This window comes from Mauremys mutica, chromosome 2, assembly GCF_020497125.1.
Source record: "Mauremys mutica isolate MM-2020 ecotype Southern chromosome 2, ASM2049712v1, whole genome shotgun sequence".
Classification (NCBI taxonomy): domain Eukaryota; kingdom Metazoa; phylum Chordata; order Testudines; family Geoemydidae; genus Mauremys; species Mauremys mutica.
The window spans coordinates 207936809-207964651 of NC_059073.1; the positions used below are offsets into that span (position 1 = coordinate 207936809).

The 27843-nt window shown below is 40.1% G+C and overlaps 1 protein-coding gene across 3 annotated transcripts in view; it reads right to left on the reverse strand.

The window, feature by feature from the left end:
- GOLGA4 (golgin A4) overlaps window positions 1–27843 on the reverse strand; it is a 121450-nt gene that overhangs the window by 82373 nt on the left and 11234 nt on the right. For all 3 annotated transcript variants that reach the window (XM_045004619.1, XM_045004618.1, XM_045004620.1), the window contains exons 3-6: window positions 6433–6498; window positions 4611–4925; window positions 2245–2292; window positions 715–771 (exon numbers count right to left, since the gene is read on the reverse strand). In XM_045004619.1, the coding sequence (XP_044860554.1) occupies window positions 715–771; window positions 2245–2292; window positions 4611–4925; window positions 6433–6498 (486 nt within the window). The remainder of the gene's footprint in view (window positions 1–714; window positions 772–2244; window positions 2293–4610; window positions 4926–6432; window positions 6499–27843) is intronic.

A 27843-nucleotide genomic window follows, 5' to 3' on the forward strand; every position in this document is an offset into this window, starting at 1 on the left:
ACTGTTTGGTTTTGCTCAATGCCAAAGGCGGGATAATGAGTACACGTTAAAGTAAATTACTTTTCAAAAATCATGAAGGTGGGAAAGAGATTGTATGAGAAAGTTATGAAATTCAACTCAGTTTTTTACAATAATTTAATACTTTTCTATCGTCTGCTTAAAGGTGATTTTAGGTATTTCTATAGTGCTTATGCCTGTAGTAACTAAGCACAGTGAGTCTAAAACAGATAGGGATCTGCAAATCTCTGAAATTATTTGCAGATCATCTTTGGAAAATGTATATTAAAATGATGTGCAATCCCATTTCCAACCACTGAAGCAGTCACAAATTTCATATCCTCATCCACTGTTAGGTTTCATCTAAGCTGCAAGAAGAACCACATGCTAGCCTCAGTTTTTTGTCACAGTTAGGGGTATTCATGTTATAACTCATTTGGGGCAAGGACAAGAGGAATAGTGTAAACAGGCAAACACAGTTCTATTACAGTGTTATCCTAGATCAAGACAGCAGTGGCTGATGTGGAAATAAGCAAGATAGGAAAGAACATAATACAAAAAAAGGTAGACAGAAATGGTGAAGGGAATTCCAGGTTTATGGCAGTGGTATTATAGAAATTGTTAATTACTACAAACTAAAAAAACTGCACATCAAAGGTTAAATCATCAGTGTATTTTGTATGAATTTAAAAATATTCAACCATCAACTGAAGTTACCTCTCGTAGTTCTCCAATTCTACGAAGTGCTTTATCCTGGCTCTGGCTCAATATACCCTTAATAAAAAAGAATAAGAATATTTTTAGGTAAATTCAAATTTTTACTTAAAGTATTCACACTGAAGCTACAGATACTTTACTTTAGCATAGGGGACTTCTGTTCTGCATGTCTCTTCCAAATCAAGCTGCCTGATTCCCTTGCCTTGTCAAAGTATTAGTACAAAAGGGGTTACTAGCAAATTATAAAACAGAGCATTAAAATCCTTATGTCCTGATCCTGGCTGCGGCTACTAAAAAAAACAAAAAAACAAACCACACAGAAGTGTAGCAAACATCCCTAATTGAAGAGTCACAATTGAAAATACACAGCCTCTTTTTAGTCCCCTATAACTTGTGGTTTCTATTTTTTTTATGCTCACTTGAATTTAACTTTTAACCTTACATTATGATATTTTCTCATTTGATTCCCTAGCTTTTCAGAATGCTCACTTACTTTATTTCCCCCAGGGAACACTGGCCTCTCATTTTTCCACTTTCTGTATGTTTTCTTACCCTTTTTTACATCCTCTGAGTCTTTCTCCAGGGATTTCTTTAAGTTTACTTTTTGTCTAAGTTGTTCTTTGTTTTGTTTTTTTAATTACTGTTCCATGTGTTTAGCCACCCTTACACCTTCATAAGAGTATTTTTCCCCCATAGGACACAATGGCTTTTCATTTCCGCCCTGCTTTTCTTGTACCTGCTACATGGGTTTCAAAAAGCTGTGAATGCTACTTCATATGCAAGCAACAAAGGGGCTTTTAGAGCCCATTTACCTGGTATTAATTTGCTATAGCAAATATAAGTGTGTGAAATAATTAGTGTGTCCTTTCTCACAGAAAATTATGTCAATACTAAATTAGAGTAATGAAATGGACAGTAAATTTTTGAATTTAATTGAAATCATTCTGGAAAGATTTTGCAAAGTGTTAACACTAGCACAGAATTTAGCAACAGGACATTGCAGAAATCAGGGGGACATGAGAGACTTTAGAGCCAATGTAGCACATAGTACACAAGCACTCTGACTACAACACTTTAAAGAAAAGGTGGTGGTGGTATACGTGATAGTGAAAGGAAAACTACAAAATTAAGTGATTCTGGAATCCATACTGCATATAAGATACACACAAGTACCACCTTATGTAGAAAATTTATTACAGACTATTCAATTTATTTAGCATGAGCTATTTTTTGCCTTTTTTTAAATAAAGAAGAGAATACTCCAAACTGTTACAGGAGAAAAGATTGAACCACAAAAAAATCCCTAATCTGAAATCTTAGTATTAAAAATATTTTAGTGCTAGTGTGACTTATTTTTAAGATGCCAAAAGAAAAAGGAAAGTTTCCTTTAAAATAAAGAGATTCATCTGCTTGGCTTCTTTTTCTTTAATTACTAGTACAAAACTTAGGTATTTTACTATGCAAGAGAAGAACATTTTAAAATTCAGAAACATGCTCGGGCAATACAGGAAAAATTGTATCTCTTCTTACCTGTAGCTTTTTCTTCTCTCTCTGGACAGTCTGATAGGCAGTGACCAGCTACAAACATACAAAGCAAACATATTGGTTAATTACGTCCAGATCTATCCAGAATTATCTCATTTGAAGTTAACTTGCTTAAACTATAACATTTTAACTAAATTCTCAAACTCCTCACTTCACTAGGCAGGCCCCTACAGATACCTTTTTCATGAACATTCCTCCTTTGGGTAGTACATACCAAAGCTCAGCAGGGGAATGTTTTCTAATAAAATAATTTCCCAATACCAAATGTGTCTGAATGGCAAAAACAAAACAGGAATGATACATGCCATGTATCATTTGTCCCCTTAGAGAAAAGCCTTTAAGCACAGGTGATAAAATAAGTTTCATGCCGGCCGTCAAGAGAAGGAGGAGTATGGCTGGAAAGCTACACACCTGAAAAACTACCCTGTGCTTCTATGTACTCCTCAAACCCAAGATAGACTAAACTTCATTTTATAATAGGAGGATGTACAAGACAGAATGTATATAACCCTTATAAAGAGAGGCTCCTGAAGCTCTGAACTTCTTCCCATTCGCCTCACATACACCCAGCAGAATTGGTGGACAAAAAGATTGTAAATGGACAAAGTTCTCATTGTAAATTGACAAAGACTTAATGAATAATAGCACAACTCAGTTTAATTAAACTTTGGGGATGTTCCCCTACCATTTGCAAAGCTGGCAGGCGTACAATATCATAATGGCACTCGGGTGCCAGAGCATAAACTTTTGAAACTGGTTAAGCAGTACTCTGTTTAGCCAAAACTTTGTGTGCATCCAGAGATCTGAGATGCCACATGAAATCCTAATATACTATGCTGGAGAAAATGCGGGGCAATTAGCAATTTTAAGCACATGTGATAGTCCTGTCTGGGGGGGAGGAGGGGGAAACCTCTTGGGACAGAAGAGAACAATCAATAATATTTTAAAAGCACATTTAGTTACGACAACAGCCATTCAAGGATTTTGTGGGAATACGTAGCTCACGAAGCTCCCCTTTTAAATTATATATTACTAGAAGCACAAAAATAATGATTGCAGCTGCATGGAAATCCCAATGTACATGCCTGAACAACAAAACAGTTTCAGGAAGAAAAGGAAATCTGTTCCATAGAATAAACTAACAGATTTTTAGAGCGAATTAGGAACTAATTAATAGACCATACTCAAAATCAGGACACGGAAGAAAACCTTCTCTTTAGTAACACTTTCTTTAGAGTTATACAAAAATCATTGGGTTTACATAGGTACAGTTTAGTTTATTGTATATTAACACAGTGAATACTGCAGTGATCTGCTAGAAAACACTGAAAAGTATATAATTGTGCCTTCAGATTCTTAGTGAAAGGAGAGAAAATGAATTTGTCCAATTTGTTTTGTTCATTCTAATTGTAATCTATTTGGTCAATAAGGTTGAGAGACTAGGATGTCTCCCTGCACACACACATGAAACAATAAAAATAAAGATATGCACATATTTTTACTCCCTTCATTGCCACATCAGGAGCCAGATTTGCACAGGAATTTCTATATTCACAGGCAGAGTATATTCAGAGAACCATAAATGCTTTTGCAATGTTCAATTCTGAATTAAAAAATGTATTTAAAGAAAAAATGGGGAGGGATGGCTTTTCAGAGCAACATTAGAAAATGAAGATGATCAATTTTCATTGAAAACTGTGACATCTATGGTCCTTGAACATAAACACGGGAAATTTTGTTTGCTTTTAAGTAGAAATTTGTAGGGAGTGATTTAAAATGAAAGACCAATGGAGGCAAAATAGAAACAAACATTTGTATGTTGTACATGGAATACATCAATCAGAACATGTAAACATACATTTTTGTACTTTGCCTCTGAATGCTCTACTTGAGAAGTACAATCTACTGACATGCAACCGCATCCCATGCTAAACTCACTGTGAAACAGTACTACAATTGCAGATTTGAGCAATATTTCAATTATATTCAACATGATCTTTAGCTCAGAAAACGTTTCATAAGTATGTTTTTCATATAACTCAAGAGACCCCAACTAATCCAGCTCAGTTGGTGGTAATATGGTTTTGTTTGTAAACAAGAGAAGTTAAATATTTCAATGTTCTACAGATTACCAAAATAAAAAAAAATTCAACTAGAAATACAAATTCATCTAGAAATAAAAAAATCTAAGTTTCAAGTTACTAGCCTCTAATTAAGACCCTGGTCCCAAATACACAACTATTGAATAGTGAACTGATAAATTTCTTCCACTTTTTCAGCCTGTCACTCCTGCCTCCTTTTCACTTTCTTTTCTTCCCTCCCACTTTTAGGAAAGTCAAACATTTACTTACCTCAGAATATTTTCCTCTGTAGTTGCCTAAACTACGTTCCATTCTACGCAATCGTTGTAAAAGCTGTTCTTTGCTGAGGCTGTCCATGTTTCCCAGTGACTCTTCTGCCTCACTTTCAACATCAGATGGTGGATCAAATGTGGGACCAGGTGTGTCAAAGTCCAGTCGATTTAATGACTCCCTTGAAGAAGTTCGTACCAGGGACTCTTTAGAAGAAGAGCGGAACAGGGATTCTTTTACTGGACTTCGAAACAAAGATTCCATTGAAGGAACCCGGAGTTGGAGTTTCTGTGCAAAAGTCTGAGTGTCACTTAACTGCAAAAATATAAGGGAATTGATTACTTTGTCACTTCAATAAATCAGATCAATAAAAATACATGTACATATACACATTAAAATACTATCTTCATAGTGATTTTTCTTTTTCTTTGAAACAAAACTACTTATCTAGTGAAACAGTTTGAAATAAGCCTCTGTACTGAACTCTATGGTAAATTTAACTTAATAGCATCCTAGCAATAATTTAAACAGGTTTTTTAATTATCATTAATTTGTTTTTTTTAAAAGCAGCTAACAACAAAAATCTAATAGTTGCATAAATATCATGTTTGCTCCTAAGTTAGAAAAGAAGTCAAACAGATATTGTTAAACAGAAGCCAATATTTTACAACAGCTTTATAAGTCATTAAACATATCTCAAAGATATTGAAGTATGTTTCCTATGACCTACATAGTAAGTTTATTATACAAGTACTTCTACAGTAAATAAGCGTAGTGTTTACTCCAGGGGTTCAAGACCCCTCAGGGGGTCGTGAGGTTATTACATGCGGGTGGGGGTGGGGTTCGTGAGCTATCAACCTCCATCCCAACCCCACTTTGCCTCCAGCATTTATAATGGTGTTAAATATATTTTAAAATGTTTTTAATTTGGGGGGGGGGGGAGTTGCACTCAGAGGCTTGCTATGTGAAAAGAGGTCACCAGTAAAAAAGTTTGAGAACCATGGGTTAACTCTCTGATAGTCTTAACTCTTTATACTCACTTCAAATACTTAGTTCTAATATAGAACTCTCCACAGCAAAAGCGTATAGTTACTGAATTATACAAATGAAGTCCTATAATGGTACTAAACATATCCTGCACACTCAAGTGTGCAGTACTCTACCACAATTCTTTTTAACCCTACCAAAAAAATTTTCTTCCAGTAGAAGCAGCAAAGAGTCCTGTGGCACCTTATAGACTAACAGACGTATTGGAGCATGAGCTTTTGTGGGTGAATACCCACTTCATCGGATGCATCCGACGAAGTGGGTATTCACCCACGAAAGCTCATGCTCCAATACGTCTGTTAGTCTATAAGGTGCCACAGGACTCTTTGCTGCTTTTACAGATCCAGACTAACACGGATACCCCTCTGATACTCTTCCAGTAGAAACTCAGTTTGCATCCATGCAACACAATCTGTTTTTACAAAAGCCTGAAAGTAATACCCAGCTACACTGAACTAGCCATGCTATTTGAGGTAAGACTGGGGGCCTACCCACATGTCACTACATTTTACTAAAATGGCCCATTGGAAAGGAAAGAAAGGTTTATGCAGCTTCAAACATCTAAATCTCCATTTCCCACAAAATTACCATTTATTAATAGCAATCCAACAGATTAAGCTGCCCAGTCTTAACGGGCAATCACTGAACTGTGTAACTTACACATCAAAGTATTTGGCCACTTCTACTCTAATATTGAGTCACGTGAATGTATCAATATAGACTAAATTAGTCAACAGCATTTTTAATGAAATTAAAATGCTACAGAAAAAAGTACCTGAGGGGAAGATGGTTCACTTCCATTGCTGTCTATGGATTTGGGGTTTGTTTGTTTAGATACATTCTATGGTGGAAGAAAATAAAAATATTACAAGAAAAGGAATACATTATAAAGCACAAAGAAACCCACTTGTTACAAACAGCATCCGTGTTCTGTGGCTTTGTAAATGTTTTTAGTAAACATAATTAGTACTTTTTCTTTTTTTAAATGCCTTCATGCAAACTTCAACTAGTAAGTTAAGTTTTGAAAAAACAAATTGCTGCAATATATAGAACTACAAAGCTGCTGTGGGTGCATTGATTAATACACTGAGAACTTCAAATGCCAACATCTCTTCTTAAATTACTCACAGGGATTACATTTGTAATATTTATTCATTAACAAAGGTATCAAAAACAAATGGAAATGATAGCAGGAAAAGTGTGATGACTGGTAACAAGTATTACACTATTACCACATGGGTTGTAAGCAATTACCCGTATTACCATCCCTCATAGTCATAAACTTCTGAGTGTATTGATAAGTACAGAGAAAGAAATGACACTTTCAGAAAAGTTATGGTATGCAAAACTTTTTAAAGTAAGCATTCCTCCTCCACTTCCAAATGAAAAGTCAACAGAAGGCAATTTTTTAAATTATTTTTTATTAAAGAATTTAGAGATGATTTCCTTTTCTTTCCCCTCTGTTTACATGAGTTCAGCAGCTTCTGGACCTGAATAAATTCAAATACTTCATTGGTATTCAAACCAATGCAGGTTGAAGTGGTAAACATGCTAAAACCTGGAAGTGAGGATCTTTCAGGCTAAGAACTGCAATGTATCTAAACCGAGCCAAAAAAATAAGAATTACATTATAATGGAAACATTACAATTATATAAAACGGATTTTTAAATCAAGGTATGCCAAATTAATTTAACACAAACATTTGTATATAAGCCATCGCATGCAAGACGTGCAGTTAAAGTATTCAGATACTACAATTGGAAATGTCATGGGTTTAACACAATACGTCTACAATGAAATTATATTGTATATATTTACTGTAAAAACTAAAAGGAGGCGCACGGGAAAGAGGAATTGTACTCCTATAAGCTAAAAAGGGCTTCCGATGGATTCAGAAGGGATGGATGGACTCAGGGTGCCAAGGAAGAAGGGAATCCAGAACAGACAAGGAAGCCTGAGAGGGATACACACTGTACATCCAAACTGACACTGAGTGAAATGAGCAATAAAAGAAGCCACATAGAAAGTCTGTTTAGTTTTGAAAGTTGTATTCTGTCTACACTCAGGACAAAACCTGTGCACTGCTTAAGAGGACTGAACCGCTAAAGGAAATACCAAGTTTCTTGGGACAACTATTGCTTCCCTACAGTCCCTATGTATTCTACTTATGGGGCTGTCATAGCTTTCAATCAGTTTTACTCACAACTGCCCTGGCCAGCGCTTTGGAGCTAGGCTCCAGCTCCAGGCAAAAACCTGCAGCTATACTGCTCCGGAGCTGCTCCGCGCTCCAGCTCCGGGCTCTGCTCCAAAGCCCTGGCCCTGGCTCTCAATTTTCTCTTTCTATCTTAGAAAGCTAGTAATTAGGGAGACCTAAATAAAAATATAAACTTCTGGTTCATCATTTGTGCAGTACCAATACTATGCTCAGTTCTGTATTGCACATAAAGGGAAGACAATCCCTGCTGCAATGAGTTTACAGGCTTAGGGCTTGTCTGCATTTGACACATTAAAATGGCACAGCTGCAGCCGTGCTGCTGTATTGCTTCAGTGTAGACACTACAGAGATGGGAGGGGTTTCCCGGTTGACATAGTTAATCCACCTCCCCGAGAAGCAGTAGCTAGGTTGATGGAAGAATTCTTGTGTCAACCTAGCATTATCTATGCTGGGGGTTAGGGCATTTTAACTATATCACTTTGGGGTGTGGACTTTTCACACCCATGATCAACATAGCTGGGTCAACTTAAGTTCTGAGTGTAGACCTGGCCTAAGTAAGCAACACACATCAGATACAAGATGTACCTGGTGGCCATATCATTGATTTAGCACAGAGCTGTGAAGGTTTTATATGTCTGTTTCATAAAAAAGTATGTTAACATTTTTTAGACTGAAAGACTGAAGCAACAGTATTTACTAGTTTCAATCAGGTATTTATATTTATTAAAAACATATGAACTGACACGAGAACAGCATCTATAAAGATTATTGTGAAATGTAGTTTCAAAGTAGAAACCAAAATACACCACCACTGAGACTCTAAGAGCACCCCAATGCCAGAAGGGAAAAGGTTCACTGCTCTCTGGCACAGAGGCTCAGCTGGCCTGACTAGCTCAGCATACCCCAACTCACTGCTGTCATAATCTGTATCTAAAAGGTGTCATGTAAGGTATCACACACGAACTTGTAACACACTAGTCATTAATAATATGAGTGGTGTATTTACATGTGATATTAAAGATTATAACTATATCCTGAACATACGTTCTTAAAATGTATTTGGCAGGTGGGGCTTAAAGCACCTCTCCCTAAACAAAGGAATGTGGTTCTGCCCACTTGAAAGTGTCTCCAATGTAAATTCGGCAAGGAGAGACAATAGAAGTACATAATAGGTAAGCAAAGCCATCAAACTAGCAAGTTGAGGAGACAACCACTTAACTATCACAACAAGTAGACTACAAAACTTAGCATGGCATCAGCTCCTTGGTGGGCAGCAAGCTGAGCTCCCAGGAGGTCTTTCTGACTTTGAAACCAAAGAAATTTAAAAAATATAAACAGAGAAATCTATTTTGGTATCCTTCACCTGAGGAGATAAAGAAACCATGTGCTTTGGGCTCTGTGGTGGAGCCTGGCTAAGAACTGGCCAGCCACACTGGAAGGATGACTATGGTAAGAAAACAAAAGACTCTAGTTTGTTAAATTAGGTTTTAGTCTTAGATGCATATTTTTATTTTTGTTTGTAACCATTTCTATTCCAATTTCTTCTATTTGGTACCACTTAATTATCTGTTCTTTGCTAATAAACTTAATCGTGTTTTATTACAAAACCATCTCAGTGCAGCATTTCAAACTGGAGAATAAAATCCTCAGCCAAACCAACAGGCTGGTGCTGTGTACTGTCTTTTTAAAGAAGCAGTGAACTTCATACAGCTTTGTGAGTGCTACAGTGGGAGGGGTGGAGCACTGCAAAGGATATAGTTTTGGGAAGACTTGAGACTGCAAGGGCTGTTGGTATCACCTTGCAAGGAGAAACCAGGCTGGCAGAAGCCAAGGTGAGGTCACTGTACTGTAAGCAGGCTGCTGGTGTCAGGGCTGAGCCAAAGCTGTCAAGCATAGAAACACCCGCGGTGTTAGATGAACCCCAGAAGCATCACAACAGGCTAGCCCCCATCACAGTATACAATTAACAATTTAATCTTCATTATGTTAACTTTTTTGTAGGTTGTCCTAATGTACACACACACAGCCCTCAAAGAATATACAGCAAATTATTGTTTTGTAGTGAATGGAAATAATGCTATTTAATTTTATGTACCACCTAAGGACTAAAACTGGACCACTACACACAGTGCCATGTTACAGTAATTTAAATACATTATGTTCTGAGGTACATATCTTAATATCTGTAAAGTGCATTGCAATCCTTGGATGGAAGGTGCTATGTCAAAACTTTGGTGTTTGGTAAGTCACAAGCTTAACATTCTTTAATGCTAGTGGAGTTCAACACTTTATGTTTATTAAAACTAGAACCAAGGAGGCTCTGCTGACATTTCTATAGGCTTGAATTTAGTGCAGGTGAGGTCAGGCTTCCTGCAGGCCACTGGAGAAGCACCACACCACTCCCTGGACTTCTAGCACTGACTGAAGTTCTGAATCAAGATTACTTTGATTACTGCTACTGCTGCTTCAGCCTCTGATAGCAAATAACCCCAGCCTCCCCTTACATTATTCACTCCTATAGTGACTCAAACACAATCAGGCAGGAGCAAAGAAACCCTGACCCATGCATCTTCAGGCAAGTAAGGAGGAAGAATACGAGGAAGCTGTAAGCAGCAGTAATATGAGGAAGCTGTAAGCAGCAGTAATAATGCAAGTAGCCTGTCTCAGCACTTAATATGCCAGGCTTCTCTCTCACTGATCCATAGCAAGCATGACATCACCAAACCAGGCTCTGTGTGCAGACCTCATTAACCCAAAAATGAGGTCATCTTTATTAGTGCAGATTAGTCAGGTTCCACTGTATATAAATGAGGGGTCAGATTGATCGGATATATCCTAATGGAACTTCTCTGGTGCCCCCAACCCAATCCCTCCATGCACACAGAAAAAATAAATTCTCGGTTTCTCTCTAAGTTTCTATCCTTTGTGGTTACAAAGATAATGTCCTGAGTGTGATCTGATGCACCGCAGCCTGCCCGAGTCCATAGACAGCCTGAAAACATAGCTCTGAGAGGTGTGAACTGATCCATATACCTCAATGGAGGGGTAAATCTGAAAAAGTTTAGGTAGTTTAAGTGTCTAAACTGTTAACTATCTTATTACCAGTCATTTTTTCAGAAAAAATCCAGCTATTTGGGAATTGTGTGTAAATTTTGAAATTGAGGGAGTAGGGTAGGAAGCGGTTAGTGTACATTTCCCCCCCCACACACACACACACAATCTGACTTCTCATACACACAAGAATTCCACCTGAGAATAATAATATTTCACCTTGAACAGCTCTCTCAGAATCAACAGAACACAAGGAATAAGAGTTCTCTCTAATTCAGAGCTACCAGACTTTCACAGCTTCCCCACTATACTCCAGTTTTCTATACCAGATGCACCCTTTAAATAGCCTTAAAAATTCCAAACACTCTCCTTTCGTTTTTAATTTAACCTAGGAAGTTGAGCTCCAATTTAACATTTAGTTTCCAGTGTCCTGAACTCATCTAAATAAATATTTCTTATTTAAACCTGTTAATTTTGTCCCTACCGTTCCCTATATCAAAGGGAGTCAAGAAAAACTGTTCCAATGATCACCTCCTCTCCCTCCACGGGCACACTGTATTTTTAGAAAAGGATTAAGTAAAAAGTGGCAGAGCCACAGATGAAGCATTATTAAAACAATGGCAATACCCATTAATGCTAAACCTCACGTGATCTTTTTTTGAGGTGGAGAGGGAGGGTATTTGTGCAGCTAGGGGTCCCAGGGAGGGCATGTACAGCCATCTCTTCAGCATACACAGAAATACGGTATATGCTCCAAAATGAAGCCCATCTAGGATACTACATGGTGTGCTGTTTTTCAGCGCACAACAGTCTATGGCTAGAAGCACAAATGAATACAGAACCTAATAATAACTGCAGGGAGCGTTTAGGTATGCAGAAAGTATCTAAACTGGAACATGGCCCAGAGTTGAACATGGCCAGGGGAGTGAGGTACTGATCAAGTTCCATGGGATCTCTAATGTTAGTTGGTTAGCACCCTCTGGTTTATATCTCAGCAGAAATAGGGCACCCCTCCACCATCTGACTGTCCTCTTAGCACCATAGTAAAGGACTGATTTAGTACTAACACTGAGGGAACTACTCCACATACTAAATCAATATAGCACTCAAATATCTGTGAAGCTTCCAAGGACAACCTCCAGTCCAGTCCTGCTTAACTTGCAAGACAGGATCAAAAGCACAAAGTGGTATGGCTGCAGGTCACATCCCAATTCTTTTCCTATACTTTATTCTCCCCTTACACTTTCTGTGACTTCTCATATTTCTTTTCCCCTCTATATGGGGAACAAAAAGCAGCCACTTCAGTGGATGCTAAGTGTAAATACTGAAGAATGGGGAGACAAGAGCCCCTTGAAAATGTTATATTTTCCAGTGACTGTGCATCCAGAAATGTCGTAACACTGGAGCATAGAAGGCAGCCATTCTTCTGATTTTGAGGGAATAGAAGTACGTGAAACAGTCAAAAGAAGAGGGATGTGTGAAAGGAAACCTTGGTTCAGGTTGGAAATAGCATTCCTTGGTGTGTTTGTTCTTCCTCCTCCACTCTTCTTGTTCTTGCCTTTCACCCAGCTCCAAGACTGGAAACATTTTACAATGCACAAGACAATGGAATATCCATTTGAAAAAGTAAGAGTTAAGTGTATTTGCCCGAGTGATAGCACACTATTGCACTAACAGCCATGCCACCAGTTAGGCATGGCTGAATTTGTATGTACGAAAACGGTTTCCTGCTACCATTATACTGTATATACTCGATCATAAGCCAGTTAGTTTATAAGCCGACATCTCCCCTCCCCCCCAAGATAGATAAGTAAAAATGGAAAGAAATGTATAACCCATTCATAAGCCGACCCTATAATTCAGGGATCAGCAAACTTTGGCTCCTGGGCCATCAGGATAAGCCGCTGGTGGGCCGAGATGGTTTCTTTACCTGGAGCGTCCGCAGGCACGGAGATAAACCTAAGTAAACAAAGTGTCCCGGCGCACCAGCTGCTTACCCTGACAGGATGGGACAGCAACTGGTGGGGAAATTGGGGGGGGGGGGAGAAGCTGGGAGTCAGGGGAGTAACCTCTGATCAACCCCCACATGATCTCATCCCTAACCCGGGATCCCCACACTCTCCCCATCCCATCCCTTCCCACCTTATGTGGGGAGGGCTGGGGGAGGATGTCTCTGGCCTGGCTGGAGCTGCTCTGGCAGGCCAGATCAGGCATCGTGGCCGCAGCCTGCTCCGGTGGGCCAGATCAGGCATCTCAGCCACAGCATATTCCAGCGCGATGGGCTAGGCAGCACGGCCGCAGCGTGTTCTGGGGGACAGGGCCGAGCGGCATGGCTGCAGCCTATCAGCCCCGGAGCTGCAGCTGCTTCGGAGGCTGGGGATGAGAGCAGCGTGGCCAGAAGCCAGAGACTCTGGCCCCGTCTCCTCCCTTCTGGCTCTGCTGGCTGTGCTGCCTCTCCTTACTCCCTCTGTTGGGGGGAGGGGCTGTGTCCTACCTCTCCCTCTCTATACCCATTCATAAGCCAACCCGCTTCTCTGGAGCTTCCCTTTTTCACTAAAAAAATTCAGCTTATGAACCAGTACATACGGTATATAGCAATATATGCTGCAAATAGCATACTTTTTAAAGTTCTTTTTCAGAAAAAGCACCACCATCAATGTTTATCATACCCATTTTCCTTCAAATATCCAAAGACAGACATTCAAAAGTAGCAGAATGACTTACAGCAGAATTTATGGATTGCAGGCAAGGAACCTACAAACCTATGTGGCAATTGTTTGTTGAAAGTTTGGGAAGAATGCATTTTCCTGTATAACAGAACAATGTTAATTTTTTGTGTTAAAATAAGTTCACATCATACAGCACACCAGCCACGAGCTATCAGGTATTACCCCTGAATTTTAGTGCAGGGTTAGCAAGAGGGTAGTCAAGACGCCTTTGTGAGACTATAAGCCATAAGCAGCACTAGTTTTGCCTTCTAGAATTAACAGTATTCTCCTCCCCCTGCTAAAGGCATCACTGAAAAGGGCAGGAGGACTCACCACACTGTCACTCTGTGGTTTAGGACGTTTGGGATCCAAAGCAAAGATAGTATACTCAGAGAGAAAAGCAGGCTCTGCTATCATCCCAGCTAGCAACTGTGTCATCCAATGCAAAAAGCAAGGAGATGAAAAACACAAGTAATGAGAAAGGGAAAAAAAATCAAAGAATGTTGCAAACGTTTATCTCACCATCTCAAATTTCTGCACAGTGCTAAAAGGGTCTACAAAAAGATACAATATGGTACACATAACCCACTGAGGAATACAAAGCAAGAACAGAAATATATTAAATCATTCATTGTCATAACAGCCAAGATCTATTATATTGATTATTTGGAGGAGAAAGAAAGTGGTAGCAAAAGTGTGCCCTAATTTAGCCTTGCATGAGCAAGTACTATTTTGCATTGACCCTATAGTTTTATTTATAAACATCTACGAAACAAGTATCTTGTCCTGATATGTTAATTAGCTTATGACATAATATATTTATATTGAAAAGTAACATCGGTACTTTCATATATACTCTAATACAACTATTAATATAAACTATGTACTTCTGAATATTTATCTTTCCACTAAGATTCATTAATTAGATTGTAAAAAGTCCTTAAACCCTGAAATGCTAAATTATTTAGGATGTGCTCAAAACTGCATTTTAGCTATCACCTCCATACATAATAACTGGAATCGTTAGGAGTTACAAAATGATACAAGAAATTGCTAACTCAACTGGTAGTGTTTACATTTAAAATATTTGAATCAGCTTAGGAGATGAGCTTGTGAACTCACAGAAAGTAAAAGAATCCATGAAGAGGGACTGTGGAATAACAATTCAAATCCGTTATTATGAATTCAAGTGTGTTTTATTGTTTAATGTTGTTAGAATGGTGTAACATGTTTCAATACATTGCTATAATTAATATATATTAATATATATGTGTTAATATATTTCAGGCTTTTGCTGACATTCAGAAACCAAAGGCCGGGCTATCTTATCGCCTAACATGTTGATCAATTCAGAAATTCTAGACTTGAGTAATCTGCTGAGTGAATCACTTAAAGCAATTTTCATTTGCGACTGGTTCAGAAGGAAACCATTTCTCGATTTCAAGGTCCTAAGTATTATGTCTAGGGAGAGACACCATTGCAAAATTATTAGGTTCCTGATCTTTTTTAAATGGATACTTAAAGCTTTCTGTTACTATGTTTATAATTGAAATTAGGACACAATTTGATCTATGGGAAGATTTAGAACACATACATAAATATAATGATTTATAATTACTGTTTATTACAGAAAATGGATGACGTGCTTACTATTTTATTAATAAGTACACCTAGTGGTCTCTGTATATTACAACATGAATCAGGGCTAGGAAAATAATAATTTCAAGAGGCTTAGTTCTTATTCCTTTTCCATCCCTTGGCTCTGTTATTTAAGGCAAATATTTGCAACAGAAATATAAATGAGAGCCTCAACAGATTCCAGTATGTGCGTGTCTAAGTACATGCCTATTTCATCATAAAGATCAGCAACCAAACTATTTGCTGGAGAATTCCTCCAGAAATTGAGGCAGGGAGGGAGGGAAGAGAAGAATCCTTAACCCTGCCCTGAGGCCACTCTTCAACACCAGAACCACTACCTAAATCTCTTTGTTGGAGTAGCCTCCATGCTCTCCTGGCTCCCATTAAGCAAGAGGAATAGCCAACGGATCTGCTTCAGTGAAGCTGGACTCTGCAACACGTGCCCATCCGCTTTATTAGCTCCCCAAATCTTCTCTTGTAATGTATCCATGTTTTGGAGATAGAAATCACACACAAATCTGAGTAGCTGAGCCTTGAATGCTGGTCCTCCAAAAAACCCTAAAGCTAAAGAAGATTCCTCCCATCCAGTAGATGCACTACCCTCTCAGTACATCAGCCAATAGAAAGCAAAATAATAATAATAATAATAAAAAAAAATCACACATATAGTTCACGATACCACCCTCTATATAACAGAACCTCACTGGTTCTACTATAACAAGATCTTCTGCAGCCAGGTAGGCGAGACTGGGATTCAGCACTTAGAAAATTGTGAATTGCTACTATTACCAATGCCTCAGTGGGGTTTCATTCTGAAACCACTATGTTGCTTAGTTTTACTTCTCAGAACTATGCTGTAAATGTTTAACTTCAGTAAAGGCTTCAACTGTCCCAATATTGGCTACACTTGAGATGTAATTCAAGCACAGTAGAATATAGGATAAATATTATCTCTAGCAACCTACTGGATGTCTTGGACATGAGACACCCTTATTGCAAAGTTCACATGCTGAAAACAGTAAATTACAGGGCAACGACTCTCAAAGTGCACAGTATTTACAGCGGAAGGGCCAGAAGGACACAAACAATTGTAAGCACAGCCTAATACCCATTCATTCAGCTAAATACATTTGTGCATTTGAGAGAGTTGCTAGAGGACACTTTCAAATGTAAACTTATTCAAGTGTGAAAAATCCATCTTCCATCTCTTTTTTTGTTCATCTTCCCTTTCTAGAGGAGGAGAAAAGGGTACATTAAATGAAAATGTTCATGAGTGAGATTTTACACAAGCAAAAAGCATAAAATTCTAAGTTACAGTTCCCACAGCCCTCATAACTTTGGTGATAATTCTTCTGGTTTAACATATATGTGCAAAAAGAGCAATGGCAAACATTACATATGCACAAGTGGCCAACTTACAATAGCTGTGGGAACCATAACTTTGAGTTTTACGGTTTCATGACTTTGGGGTGTGTAAAATCTCAACCATCAATGTTTCACTAACAGTTTTTTTTATTTATTTGTATAAATAACTAGCAGAGCTAAAACTATCAAAGAAAAAAGTGACTTTACACTAGTTCTCTTTTGTGCTTATACAAGATCAGCTAAGACAATGAAAAGCAAATTGTAAAACTTGTAAGTAGAAAGCAATAACTGCCAATAATTAAAGATTTATGAAGATTTCCAAAATGAAATGTATATTAACTGTAGCTCAGTTGATTTAGTATATTTTAAAATGTGACTAGTTTGATTTTACATTGTCAAGAATTTCTGGAATCAGATAGTTCTGAATAATGACTGCACAGTAATGGTATATTAGGTGTTTGTTTCTCACAAGACTAAATAGTTACATTCAACCATGGCATTATTTAGTAATCTATTTCCACAGACTCAAAGAACCATAGGGTTAGAAAGGACCACAAGGATCATCAAATCTAACTCCCTGCTAAGATGCAGGATTTGTTGAGTCAACTATTCAAGACAGACTGCTATCCAGCCTTTTTGAAAACCTCCACTGAGGGAGCTTCCATGACTTCCCTAGCCAGTTTGTTTCATTGTCCTACTGTTCTTAGTTAGGAAATTTTTCCTGAGATTTAATCTAAATCTTGTATGCTGTAGTTTGAACCAACTGCCTCTTGTACTGCCCCCTGTGGTAAGAGAGAACAATTTTACAGTCTTTTTTATAGCAACCTTTCAAGTATTTGAAGACCGCTATCATGTCCTTCAGCCTTTGCTCATATGGCTTGCAATCCATCCCTTTGATCATCTTTGTCCCTTACTAGTGGATTTTTTAGTTTCTCCAAATCTCTTCTATACAGCAGTGACCAAAACTGGACACAGTACTCCAGCTGAGGCCTAACCAGCGCCGAGTTGAGAGGTACTATTATCTTCCATGACTTGCATGCTATGCCTCTGTTAGTGCAACCCAAAAATGCGTTTAGGTTTTTTTGCAACAGAATCGCATTGCTGACTCACGTGGTTGTGAGCCACCATTACTCCCAGACCCTTCTCAGCAGTGCTGCTGCCACCCCAGTTATCCCCCATTCTGTATTTGTGCATTTGTTCTTTTCTCCTCGAGTGTAGCACCTTACATTTGCTTTTGTTGAATTTCATTTTGTTGTCTATATCAGTTGTTTTCAAACTGCGTGTCATGACCCAGTACTGAGTCACAGAACGTAAGGCATTGGGTCGTGCCGGCTCTGGTCAGCACTGCTGACCAGGCCGTTAAAAGTCCCATTAGTGGTGCTGCCTGGTTAAGGCAGGCTAGTTCCTAACTCTTCTGACATCACACTGCGCCCCAGAAGCAGCCAGCAGCATGTCTGGCTCTTAGGCGGAGGGACCACGGAGCTCTGCGTGCTGCCCTGTCCCAAGCTGGGGGGGGGGGAGGTGCCTGTGGGCGAGAGCTGCATGGAGCTGCTTGCGTGCCTCCACCTAGGAGCCAGACCTGCTGCCTTAGCACCCCCGCTGCGCCACTGACCGGGAGCTAGAAAAGAAAAGCTGCTAAGCACAAGGAAATCACAATTTCTAGTCTGTGCTCTTTCACTGACATTAATAATTCTGTGCACACTTCATTGTTATTACCAACCAAGGCCACTTTAGAAGACAGGGTAATTTAGAGGTGGAACACAGTCATTTCTGTCAGAGCTGAAAATAGAATCCAGGGACCACAAACTGTGCTGCACCTCTCAGAAAGTGTGGCACAGAAAGTATAGTCATAGGGGGTATGCAAAGATGGTTTTAAGTCAACTTTCTACCACCCACATTCTAGGCTGCTCCATGGGCTGATGCAGCCCTACAGGCTGCTCTAACTTACTAACGCCTTACCTTCACCCTATAGTCTTCTCTGAAGACCAGAACTGCTGGAGTGCAGAGCATCTTGGCCAACCCCCACCCTGCCCCTGACATGCCATGCCCCTAGCATTCCTTAGGCCAGGGCTGTGAGTAGGGGTACCACAGGGTCATGTGCACCAGCTCTATGCTACCCCTGCACTGGGGTTATTCCCTACGGTGCTATGCCTTTTTATGCTGTTCCAGCAGCATAAAGGGGAATCAGGTTAGAAACTGACTTAAATTCCACTTACCCACACTGCCTTTCAGAATGCGCCAAATCTATGTGCTTGATGGTGCATGATGTCTAATCACTAGACCACACTCCCACCAAAAACAAGAACAGAACTCAAGATTCCTGATTACCTGCATTCCTCTGCTGTCGAGCAAATAGTTGTGTCAATCACCAGTATATTGTGTGTCATGTACTTATTTGCATTGTGGTAGCGCTTAGAGGCCCTCATTGTGGATTAGGAAACGAATGTGCTAGACACTATACAAACAGAACAAAGAGACAGACGGGCTTACAGTCTAAGGCTATGTCTACACTAGACAGCTTACAGTGGCCCAGCTGTACCAATGCAGTTGTGCCACTGTAAGATCTCTAATGTAGCTGTTCTATGCTGATGGAGAGAGCTCTCCCATTGACATAGTTAATCCACCGCCAACAAGTGGCAGTAGCTATATGGTGGAAGAAGCTCTCCCACCTAGTCCTAGTCCACATCAGCACTTATGTTGGTATAACTTATGTCGCTCAGGGGAGTGTTTTATTCACATCCGTGAGCAACATAAGTTATATCAACGTAAGTAGTAGTGTAAACATAGCCTAAGTATAAAATATCTTCTTATAGTAGCTGATCCACAGAGAGACAAAAGCTGACTATGCTATTAGTTCCTCCTTTACTTCAAGTGGTAGAGATGTCAGCTGTGGATCTACAGGTTTGGGGTTACAATGCTGACTATGGATCCATGGAGGATGTTAATATGATTCTACATTAAAAAAATGTGTTCACTTATCTTTTTACAAAAACAAGGAAATTAAATACAAAAAGCTGTTAAAAGAATGTTACGGTCAGAAAGTCAATTACTCACTAGTTAGGAAATGCCAGAAAGAAGGCTGCCCAGGTGAACCATAATTCGGTCTCTATGTATTATAAAAAGTCTTTAACAACATGATTGTGTATTATTTTTTCCCCACCAGACCCCTGCCATTCAGTACATAGAATTAAATTGAAAAAGAGGGTTGCAAGAAAAGGGACAAATGTGATAATTAGTTCATGTCTGTATGCCTCTATATCAAACTACAAAACTCCATTTTGTTTTGTGAGTACTATTTTGGTTGTAAAACTGCACTATACCTTCATTGTTGTCTTTTTACTTCCATCGTGGACTAGAATTCCAGGAAGAATTGGCAGAGGACTAACAATGCAGAACAAACAAGGGTGTTAATTTAGATAATCCTCCAGTTAAATGGAAACATGCTCAGAGAATGAGCTGACTGCAGCCTAGGCAAACTAATTCCCTCAGGTAGGCTGATACCCAAGCAATGGGCCACCTGACAAGGAACTTGATGTCAGTCAGGGAGGCCACCTGACCTTGGGGCGGGGGCAAGAGAGACAGACTGGATCTCATTGGGTGGTGGTGGTTTTTTGTTTTTTTGGGTTTGTTTTTTTTTTGAGAGAGACACACAGACAAGAACCAGAAGACAAGGCTGTGCTGGAGAAGGAGGAGGAAGTGAGGAAAGTTCTAGGATTTAGTCAGTGTTCTTGCAGAATCACAAGAGGCTCTCAGAGAAGTGAGGAAATGGAGGCAGGGATTTGCATACAGGTTTTGTTGTTTTCCCTGGACCTGTATATCTACGGTGACCAGATGTCCCGTTTTTAAAGGGACGGTCACATATTTAAGCCCTCCTGTAGGTGTCCCAACTTTTTCTTAAAAATGGGCAAATTGTCCCTTATTTTCTGTCTCTCCCTCCCATCAGTACTGGCAGGTCCTGCTGCTGGCCGGATCCCTGCTCACCAGCCGCCCACCTACCAGCAGTGAGTGGTGGGGGTAGGGGTGTGTGCCAAGTTGTCGACGATGAGGGTGGGTGGTGGGGCAAAGCTGCAACATGTGGGGCTGGCCGCTCCCTCTGCTGGTCTGTCAGTGCAGCCCCCGCTGTGTGCCATCTCTCAGCCAGCATGACCCCGCCCCAATCCTGTTTCCAGCGAGCACTGGCTGTACGCCATGAACGGCGGTGGCTGGTGAGTGCAGGCAGGCACCAGGCAGGGTGTCGCTGCTGCTGCCCACCCACTGGCCCTTTACGTGGTCCCCCTCTCCCTGTCCTCTCCCTGCTTAGCCCCTCTCTCCCCTCCCCCAGCCCCACTGCTCCTCATCCCCCATAACCCGGCAGAGCGCATCCTGCTCCCAGTTCTGAGCGGAAACCCAGCCCCCGGTAGGAGTGCTCAGCTCACTACCAGCCTGGCCAGCAGACTCCTTCCTTCCCTCACTGCCTCTGGCTGGGCCAGCGCCCCAGGAAAGCCCAAGACCCTCTGGCTCAGGGCACTGGCCAGGAAGAACCGAGCCCTTCACGTGCCAATGCCCCACAAAGCCCAGGCACGGGGAAGCCTCTCTGCCCCTCAGCTAAGCTCTGGAGTGGCGGGGAGGGAAGCGATTTAGAGCCTGTTTGCACCCTGACCCCGCAGGCTTCACAACAGCCCCCGAGCAAGGACTTTGCACCCTCTTCACCCCCCCACCTCCCTGCCCTGGGTCCTGCTCCCAGAGAACGTGGGGCTGCTCCGTCCCCTAGGCACCCTCCCCTGCTGAGCCACCTCTCTGGCTGGGTTCACTGAAGCCCCTGCAGTCAAGTTCTCTGGGCCCTGGTGCACAATGCATCCTTAGGGCTTAACCCCTTCCTGCCTGCGCTGTAGCCAAGGGACAGGAAGCAGCTAGGTTATGTTGGTTGCTAGCAGCAGCCTGGAGGGGTTAGCTGCCTTTCAACACTGTGCAGGCAGGAAGGGACAAGCTGCTTCCAGCCACAGGGGAGCGGGGGAAGGGGGAAAGAGAGCCAGGTCATTCCCTCCCCCTCCCTACCCCGAATGGCTGGAAGCAGCTCCAATCCCTTCCCTCCTGCACAGTGACAAAAGGGTGCTGCTGGCCCCATTCTGGTGTGAACCCTGCCAGAAATTTGGGGAAAGGAGGCATGTGACCCTGGCATGCTGCCCGCCCTCCATGTGTTGCCTTGGGAAGATGTGGCGCTAGGTGCCAGGAGAGGTGGGTCCGTCCCGGGGGCCCAGCCAGGCATGGAGGGCGGAGAGCACTGGGTTGGTTGGTCACTCTCCCTCCCCCCTCCGTGAGAGAAGGGTACGGGAGTGTGTGTGTGTGACCTCGCCCCATATAAACCCTAAAGCCTTAAAGATAAGATAGATAAAAAGAATCTAACTACACAGTATTTCTTTTAAACAGGGGCTCAGTCAACTTGATGTTAATTTGAACATTTGTACTGCATAGTTATGATTGATTGCCATTGAACTTGCTTCAATACGAGTAATTTTACTAGGTGTCCCATTCAGCACAGGGAAGTATGGTCACCCTATGTATCTCTCTTGTTTTTTGTATGCGAGTAAAGTATGATCAGTTTACAAATTCCATTGTACAGTCTATGTGTTACTTTCTTTCACTGTCACATAGTCCCTTTGTGCACTGGAAACTCCACAGCTTTGGTGGAACTCTAGGAGCATGCAAGGGCTATGGGGAGGCTTGAGAGAACTGGCTCTAGTTTCTGGGCCTAAGTAGTTGGTCTGAGGAGTCCCCATGTCCAAGAGGGGTGTCAAACCCTGGCTCTGCACTTGGGAATGTGGGTCCAGAGCAAGTGCCTAAACTGTGCACAGAAAGCTTAAGAGCATGTGGGATACAGCAGGTGGATCCACGTTCAGCGACCGGGTTAGTGACTGCTAGGTGGTGCTCATTCAGGGTTATAACAATGTTCACTTGTTTTTGAGGCACTGGACTAGGACTCAGGATAGCTAGGTTCTGTTCCTGGCTCTACCACAGGTGTGTATGAAATGCAGATGAACTATCATAACACACACTCACACACGAGCCAAATTAAATTTTGCATGGGCAGCTTTAATTCCAGCATTTTCTAACTTGCTGATGCTTGACTTAGCAACTTTAATGTTCTTAATTCTAAGGTTCTTGACTCGGTTTTTGTATGTAATCTACTATACAAATTAATACAATCCCTTTCTTCATATTAGTCACAATCACACCATTAAGCCTTACACTGGAAATTCACTGTAGTTTAGTATTCAAAATACTGTAATTTTTTTCTTCAGCGCTGATTTTTAAGAAAACAATTAGACATTACTATTATGATAGATGCTTTTGAAAACCACTGTTAATGACAATGGTTTTGTTTGCTTTCTGTATAAATCAGGTAAAAGTCATGTTTGAAGGAAAAATGTTCAATTTCTAATTATATGTAGTACTCCTGTAGGGACTAAAAAATTTCAAAAAACTAAATTACAAAGCCACTTTCTGAAGGAAAACCTCTAATGAGTAGAGATTTAAAAACTAAAATAACTAAAGAGTAGATCGTAAGAGTGACAGGTTAACCGCTAACAATAAACTTCAAAAATAGTATTTTGAAATATTAGCAGTGGGCTTAAATGCAAAGATCTAACGTTAACAATAGCACATCAAGTTTCTTGATTGTCATATTTATGGCCTAACTGCAGGATAGGGATCGATCTGGCATACCTTCAAATAAAGCAATAACATTACAGATAAAACCTTTTAAAGGCAAGCCACAAAAGGGAAAACATTAGTAAGAACTGCTTCCCACCACACACACATTTTCTCATTGAGACCCATCTCCAAGACATAAGTGCCCTCCAGCTAACATATATAGAGTCAACTCTTGAGCTTGTTGGAAATATAAAAAGCAAGTTGTAAAGCAAGACTATATCTATATATCAAGGGTTTCTCCTGCAATAAAACAGAAGGGTGTGTATTTGTTTTGCATTCTATTTCAGAAAGAGTAAACATCTGTATCAAGAACAGCCTTTTTCTTGTTTGTTGTTTCTGCTATAGTGTGCAATCTAAGCATGTCTGTATAAGCATGCATAACTGCCAAAAGTATACATTGCTAGGTTTCAAACAAATACCAGGTTACATATCCTTCAACATTTTCAGATATTTTACTTTCCCATTTGACAGGAAAAACTAGTATCCATGCATGACAATGTCTATTAGAAGCACTTCAGATGAGGCAGAGCACAAATGAACTGAAGTAGCAGCATTAGCAAGGGTATTAAGATGAAGTGTCTTTGTTAGATTGGAAAGGCCAGTTTCATTTGTCTTACTTTCTTATTAGACCACCCTGGGAAAAGATTGCAGTTAATCTAAAACCTATTATAATATTAAAAAATTATATGCCAACACAAACATCTTGCAACTCTAAAATAAAATGCACAAGCACAGGTGTGGTGGCTTAGCTTTATTTCTACATTCTATAAGAAACTTGCAAAATTCCTTGGCTGTGTAAAAAAGGAACATCACTTACTTCCAAAACACATCCTGAAAGCCAGGCTGAGACCCTTAGACCAGCATGAGTAGTTGCCCTATAGCAAAGGCTCTCAGATGATGGCCCAGAGTTACATTTGTTACCTTCTGCAAATGAGCAGGGCATGTGTGAGCTATATACTGTATAATTCTTAAAAAGAGAAAGAAAACTAAATTTTTATAAAAATGTATTGTTTCTCAGATCCATTTCTCTTTAGAATCATGATGTGGGGCAGCAGCAATGAGCTCTGAGTTAGATCCAAACACAATTCAGAACTGGCAAAGGCCAAGGTAGCAAGGAGGTAGCAAATTATATTCGGGGGGGTGGGGGGGAGGGAGAATCATAAACTGCTCTGCAATGATGACTGTATCCATAGTGAGTCAATTCTTCCCTCTAACCCAGTCATTTTCAACCCTTTTCCATTTGTGGACCTCTAAAAAATTTCAAATGGCGGTGTGGACTCCCTTGAAAATCTTAGACATAGTCTGCAGACCCCCAGGGGTCCACAGATCACAGGTTGAAAACCACTAATCTAATCAAATGGGAGGCTGAAAAGGAAAGGGAAACTAACCATCAGAAGGTAAAAAATCTCTCAAAAAATGTGTGGTTGGTCAAGTATGCAAGTCTTTCAAAATTTCAAAACATTATCTCAGACTTAAAATCCCTTCAAACTAAGTGGAATATAAGAGTAAAATAGTAAAGAATGCTTTATATAAATGTATCATTTATTAGAAAGGGACTATCTAAATTTCTCTCAACATTTAAGATATTTCTTCAAAACAAGTTGTCACAAAACCTATGAAGAGTGGAAATATTTCCATGATTCCAAACATTTGAAGTTTTAAATAAAAACATTCCCATGCACGGTTTGTAAGTTGGACACTGCAGCACTGAGAACCTGCAAGTTAAACTGACTAGAAATACAACTACACTGCAAACAATTGTAACTGTGCTGGTCCCAGGATATCAGAGACACAAGGTGGGGGAAATAACATTGACACTTAATTCATTGATTTTCATTTTTAAATCAGAGAAATGCAAAACAAAAAATGACTATAGTGAACAATATATTAAAATGTAGACAATTCCCAATAATTTAAGATATTAGTAATATATTTTAAGACCCATGTATTGCAAAGAGATTTTTTAGCTAACAATGTTCCTTTAAAGTAAATCCCAAATGCTACTATATGTATTTTGACCTATTTTACTTAGCTACAATCAGGGGAGGCTCTAGCCATTTCGCCGCCCCAAGCAGGGCGGCACGCTGCAGGGGGCGCTCTGCCGGTTGCCGGTCCCGCGGCTCCGATGGACCTCCAGCAGCGCGCCCCCCGCGGCATGCCGCCCCTAGCATGCGCTTGGCGTGCTGGGGCCTGGAACCGCCCCTGGCTACAATAACACTCCACTGACAATTTTTTCTAAAGAGAAGCACCCAGTTTGGCCAAACTAAAATGTTGCTTGAAAAACATGCCAAGGAAGGCATGTGTGTTCAAAAACCAATTGTACAATTTGGTCTAATTCTTCAGTCATGTGATTAAGAATAAAAGCTACTACACAAACTCTATTCTATGCATATCTGGTCCAATTACACTTAAAATGAAAATAAATATACAAGCTTGTTTTGTTGTTAATCATCATGTTTAATTAAAATTTTCACTTTTATTAATTTCAGTGTCTTGATTGAGATAACTTCTTTAATGTACATTATTATAAAGAAACTTATTTTCATGTAATATTAACAAGAATGGTTCTAAAAAAATCTGGGAGATTTACTATCGCTTTTCAACTGTACTACTTTCTGCATTTCTAATTACAGAATATGCTTCACAACAGAACTGCTATGAGAATTTCTAGGCTGAGAGACAATCGTATACCTGAGCCTCCTTATGGTCCTCTTTGTTTCCTGTCCCTTTATCCTATTTCCCCTTCTCTCCCCCTCCCTGCCTAAACACACACAGAAAAATAGCATAACTTGCTTCTATGCCTCTTCCCAGCCTTAACCACTGTATTTAGAGCATGGGTAATGCAACTTGGCACATCCTGTGGGCTGCCTTTGATTCTCCTATTTGTCTGTAGAGTGTGTGCGTTACTGTGCAGACTGGAGAGAAATAAAGGTCAAAGGCGACATTGATTAAATGAAGTATAGCAAGATGGACTCTATGGCAATGAAAAGCACTAAGAACAATCTCAATGCTGCAAATAGCATTGAAATGAATCAGAGAACACATTACAAGCCAGACAGTGTACGTATATTTTTTAAAAATAACTTTTCTATAAGAAGGCTTTCATTTTTAATTATTTTTAAGATATGGGCTCAAGATGCAAAATTTGGACATATACCTGAACATCAGTTCTAAGTTTTGGTTTAGGGCCATCTTTATTTTTTAAATTGTCATGGCACTGTACATAGCATTGCAGAATGTGTCAAATAAGTGAGTCCCAGCTTCAGAGAATTGCTGTATTAAAAAAAAATAATCAAATATGTAATAACACAACACAAAACAGATTAAATCCAAAGTGGGCTACAGGTTTTTACAAGCTAAGCTGATTCAAGGAAGAAATGAGTCTTAAGAATTTTTCTAAAGGAAAGGTAGGACGGCTTGTGAACATTAATTGGATAGTATCAGAGGGGTAGCCGTGTTAGTCTGGTTCTGTAGAAGCAGCAAAGAATCCTGTGGCACCTTATAGACTAACAGACGTTTTGCAGCATGAGCTTTTGTGGGTGAATACCCACTTCTTCGGATGCAAGTAGTGGAAAAAGCATAAAGAGCAGCCTAACAGAAGGCATGAAGTCAAAGGTGGGCAAAAAAGACAAGGCAGCAGTTAACTGAAGGTATGTGTATACTGCAATTAAATACCCATGGCTGGCCCATATCAGTCAACTTGGGCTTGCAAGACTCAGGCTGTAGAGCAGTAAAATTGCAGTGTAGACTTAAGGGCTCAGGCTGGATCCCAAGCTCTGGGACTCTTCCTCCTTATGAAGTCCAAAACATCTATACCTCAATTTTACAGCCCTGCGATCCCAAGTCTACTGACACAGGCCAGCTGTGGGTGTTTAACTGCAGTGTAGACATAAGCTTCTTTGGATGAGAGTAATGTATAGTAGAGAAGGTGCCGTAGGAGATGGGTACAGATGGAGGCAGAGAAATTGTTGTGCAGAGCCTAAAGAGTGAGGGATGAAGAGCATGAATTTGAGATAGGAAGCGGGTTCAAGCCTGTAAAGAGATTAACTTTGATTAATCTTCAATTTTTGTTGATTTTTTAACTTAATTTCTAACTTCAGTAAAGCAACAAGGTGTTATTTCTTAGAAAGGTTATTCAACTTTCATCCACATTCTTCTCTCCATTGTACAGAGATGCTAGAAGAAAGGCGAACAAGAATTACAGTAGTGCTACAGAATAAGATAAACAACATCAGGGGAGTAACTTCAAGGTGTTGAAAAATTACAGGGCACAAGGTGCTCTTTGAAAGTCTTTATTTTCAGTTTAGAATACATAATATATCCTAGGGATTATCCCTATCTTTGGATGCCCAACATCCCCACTTTGGCTGCCCCATCATTAATAGGTTTCTGATAGTTCTACTGAAGAGGGCTTACTTGTTTATAAAGCTGTGCCACAACTAAAAAAGAAAATTAGAGGTATTACAAGAACCATATAAAGTTGTCAAAGACTGGAAAATTAGTAAGCTGGTCACACAA